General features: G+C 42.9%; 1 protein-coding gene across 1 annotated transcript in view; it reads right to left on the bottom strand.

Moving 5' to 3' along the window:
* Positions 1-4,202, bottom strand: part of LOC104983084 (centromere protein I-like) — a 23,401-nt gene extending 19,199 nt beyond the window's left edge. Inside the window, exons 1-3 of the mRNA XM_010832568.1 lie at positions 4,115-4,202; positions 2,146-2,378; positions 1,157-1,282 (exon numbers count right to left, since the gene is read on the bottom strand). Of these exons, the coding sequence (XP_010830870.1) occupies positions 1,157-1,282; positions 2,146-2,365 (346 nt within the window). The 5' untranslated portion in view covers positions 2,366-2,378; positions 4,115-4,202. The remainder of the gene's footprint in view (positions 1-1,156; positions 1,283-2,145; positions 2,379-4,114) is intronic.

Raw genomic sequence — 4,202 nt, forward strand, 5'->3', positions numbered from 1 at the left:
ATACACATACGTACCCTTGCAAATGGCAACCCACTCCAGTATTCTTGCCTGGAGAATCCCATGGACAAAGGAGCCTGGCAGGCTACAGACCATGGGGTCGCAAAGAGTCGGACACAACTGAGGGACTAACACACACCCTTGCAAACATGATAGGATATGCACAAAGGTACCCAATATGCAAAATGGTATATTAAGTATCCAATTTTGACAGTTGTCTTAAAGAAAAAAAGTAGAAAATCTGATAGCAGTGTGGTGCACTATAAACACTAGAAGGGGAATAAGGAGACCAGAGTTCCCTGGTTCTAGCTCTGAGATGAAGCAAGTCTCTTTAACCACTCTGGGCTTCAGTTGAAAATGAGAATGTTCAAGAGCTAAAATACTCTCTAAGTCTAAATTTGGATGAGGGTAGGTTAAAAGGTTCTTAAGTGAAAAGAATAATGGACAGATACTATTTCTTTCTAAGATTCCCCCCACCCCCATACAAATGAACTTAGAACAGAAAAGGAAGCATTTACTCCAAAGAAAAAGCATCTTAACGGTTAAAGCCACAGACAATGGAATGGAGACAATATCAACAGCGACTTATTGTCACTGATAAGTGAAACTAAAGGCAATAAAGAACACTGCTGCTGCTGCTAAGTTGCTTCAGTCGTGTCTGACTCGGTGTGACCCCATAGATGGCAGCCCACCAGGCTCCCCCGTCCCTGGGATTCTCCAGGCAAGAACACTGGAGTGGGTTGCCATTTCCTTCTCCAATGCGTGAAAGTTAGAAGTGAAAGTGAAGTCGCTCAGTCGTGTCCGACTCTTCAAGACCCCATGGACTGCAGCACACCAGGCTCCTCCATCCATGGGATTTTGCAGTCCATGGAATTCTCTGGGCCAGAAAACTGGAGTGGGTAGCCTTTCCCTCCTCCAGGGGATCTTCCCAACCCAGGGATCAAACCCAGGTCTCCAGCATTGTGGGCAGATTCTTTACCAGCTGCGCCACAATCGAAGTTTGGACATAAGAAAGGTCCATTTGTATAATCTTAGATTGGTTTTATGAAGAGAATAGGAAAAATATACAGTTCTTTAACTGCATCTGATTCCAATCAACAATGTAATTCAAATTCTGAAAGGCAAAACTAATGCTGAAAAATTTATCCCTGTGACATACCAAATTTGCCACTGAGTGCCACACTTAATAGAATGTCGATTCCTTCTGGAGCTAACCCATTCTTCCATGCCACATTTTCCACAGTTTTCAAGTGTTTCTCTTTATTCTGTGAAGTTTTAATGGGACCTGAAAGAGGAACAATAGTAAACAGTGAGGACTTTAAAACTCTCTCACTCCTCAGCCTCAACAGTTACAATTAGACTACTTCAAAGGAACAGCTTTATGTAAAAAAAAGTCTTTCTAAAAACCCTTCAAAGCCCTTACAACCCTAGAATATTTGACAGCAGGAAAACTGAGTCCTGCCCTGGTTTCTTTGCTCTAAACTAAATAAAGCACCAAGACTAAGGTGTTTTCAATAACTAAGACAGTGGTTCACAAGCTTTCCTACACATTTGAATCACTTAGAGAGCTGTTGAAAAATTCCAACGCCCAAGTTGTGTCCCATACTAATAAAATCAGAAAATCTAAGAGTGGATGCCCGGTACCAGTGGTTTCTAAAGATTCTCGGGTAGGGGATTTCTCTGGTGGTCCAGTGGTTAAGAATCTGCTGTGCAATGCAGGGGACTCGGGTTCGATTCTCAGTCAGGAAACTAAGATCCCACATGCTGCAGAACTACTGAGACCTCGTGCCACAACTAGAGAGTCTGTGAAACGAAAGACCCCACATGACACAACAAAGACCCCGAGTACCTCCCGTGACAAAGCTGCATCCATGATGCGGTCAAATAAATCAATATTAAAAGAAAAAGATTCTGAGGTAATTTAATCCCAGTGTACAACAGTTTGAAAACCACTCTGCTGGAACCTTCTTTGTTGTTGTATCCCTAGTACCTAGCATACTGATATGTAGTTAAGTGCTCAATAAATGTCCATTAAATAAACAAAAATCATGAATGAGCAAAAATATGCTTTCCTTTAAAAATCCTTACCAAAAGAGTCTAGAAATTTTTCACAGGAACAGGCCTTACACAAGGAAAACAATCTCTTACCTTTCTCAAAGTATCTCAATGCTATCTGCAGAGCATTTTCTGCTTGATCATCAGCGCCTTCATAATCTTCCACAGTATTGTTCTGTCCACATTTTGAGATGCTCTTTGAGTCATTTAGGTCCTCTTTTACTCTCCAGGCCGAGAGTCTAGTCTGATAGCTACTACTATCCTGTGAAGTCCTCTTTCGTGCCCAAGAGTTAACTTTCTTTTGAGATGACATTACTGCACATGTTCTATACAAAAACAAGTGTCAAGGTGTCACTAACCAGCCAAACAGTCCCTCCCTTTTTACTCCAAAGACAGGGACCACACCTATCTCTACTCCCCACATTCAGTACAGAGTACCTAGCATACAAGTACACAATAAAAAACGACAGCAATCCAGGCAACAAAATCTATAGGTTAACCTTCTCAAAAAGCCCTTTGACTTAAAGAGTAACAGAGAGAAACAGCTCTCCAAGGTAACATTCACCAGCTGAATTGGCCCTGTGGGAGGGGGGAAAAAAAGATGGTAAAAGTACAGGGAACATAACAAATTCTTCTAAAATGGCTATATCACATAAGTGAGTCTAATACTAATTCATCTCATGAACTCAATGTTACTTTCTCCACTCCTATTTCTCTCCACTTTGCCTTGATTTTGCTTTTAATCTTTAATGCTGCCTGCCTTGTCAGTGCAAAGTTTGATTGCCAAACTAAGGATTCTCAGAACAGAAACATGCCTCGCTAATTCACTTATTCAGTAAATAATTACTAAGCATCATCTATATGCCAAGCACAGTTCTACTTATCAGGGATAAAAAAAGTCAAGGCCTCTGCTATAGTGAAACTTACAGGGGGTGGGATGGGAAGGCACACGAGTCAATAAATAAGTAAATAACTAATAGTGAACATAATATACAGTGGTGTGATTAAAAAAAGGGGGGGTGAGGTGACAGTGACAAGCTACTGTGGAACAAGTGTTCAGAGAAAGCCTCTCTGACGTGACCTTTAAGCTAAATTCAAATGCCAGGAGGAACCAACTATGTTAAGATCTGGTCAAAGAGTATTTCATGGAGAGGAAAGAGCAAGACATACTAAGATCTTGAAGCAAGGTCTTTGTGTGTTAAAGAAACAGCAACACCACCAGTAAGAGGTGAGGATGAGCAGTGGCATGAAAGAGGTACAGAGTAGTGGGAGACAAAGTCAGAAAGGCAGACAGGGACTGCTACATTGGGGTTTGCCAACCAAAACAAGGAGTCTGGATTTTAAGTGTCATAGGCAACTAACTATAAGGGGAAGGGAAGAGTGTCAGAGAGGAAGTGATACCATCTGATTTATGTTTTAAGATCGTTTTAGCTGCAGCGCAGAGAACAGAATGTCAGGGGTCCAGGAGTGGAAACAGACAATTTAAAAAGTTTAGCAAAGGGCCAGAAGAGATGTGACTGTGGTCTGAACCTGGCCTAAAGTGTAAACAGTAAGAGAGACAGATGATTGCATTCGTGAAATGTTTTGGAAGGAGATTTATCAAAGCCGTAACAAAAGAATTGGATGTAGGGAAAAAGAGAGAAAGCCAGAATGACTTCTAAATTTGGGGCTGCAAATGGGAAAAACGAAAGGAATGGTCATAATGACACTCAACGCCACTCCCTAGAACAGATTAGGCCGGAGCAGGAAGGAGAGCAATATGTGTGTCTAGACCACCAGGAAGTTCCAGGTTGCCAGTTGTTTCCTCGGGTCCTACGTAAAAAGGGCGGGCGACCACCTTCTGGCCCCTTCTGATGGAACCTTCCCATCGCTCCCCAAGAACTCCCCTCTCACAGCCTGTGTCAACAGGGAGCAAACCTGGCCGCGACCACGGACCCACTGGGCAGATTCCTGGTTTAGGGGAAACCCGACACCTTGGAGGACTGCCTTGCTCAGAAATCAGGAGATTAATTCTCTTCGGTACCTGGGCTCCCATTTTGCTGTGTGTCTAAAAGTACCTCACCTCGTACACTCCGCGATCCCAAATCCTCCGGGTTCCACCTCTCGGATTCAAATAAACGGGCTCCACCCCGCGCATGCGCTTCCGCTGG

The sequence above is a fragment of the Bison bison genome, unplaced genomic scaffold, assembly GCF_000754665.1.
Source record: "Bison bison bison isolate TAMUID 2011002044 unplaced genomic scaffold, Bison_UMD1.0 scf7180017861280, whole genome shotgun sequence".
NCBI classification, from domain to species: Eukaryota; Metazoa; Chordata; class Mammalia; order Artiodactyla; family Bovidae; genus Bison; species Bison bison.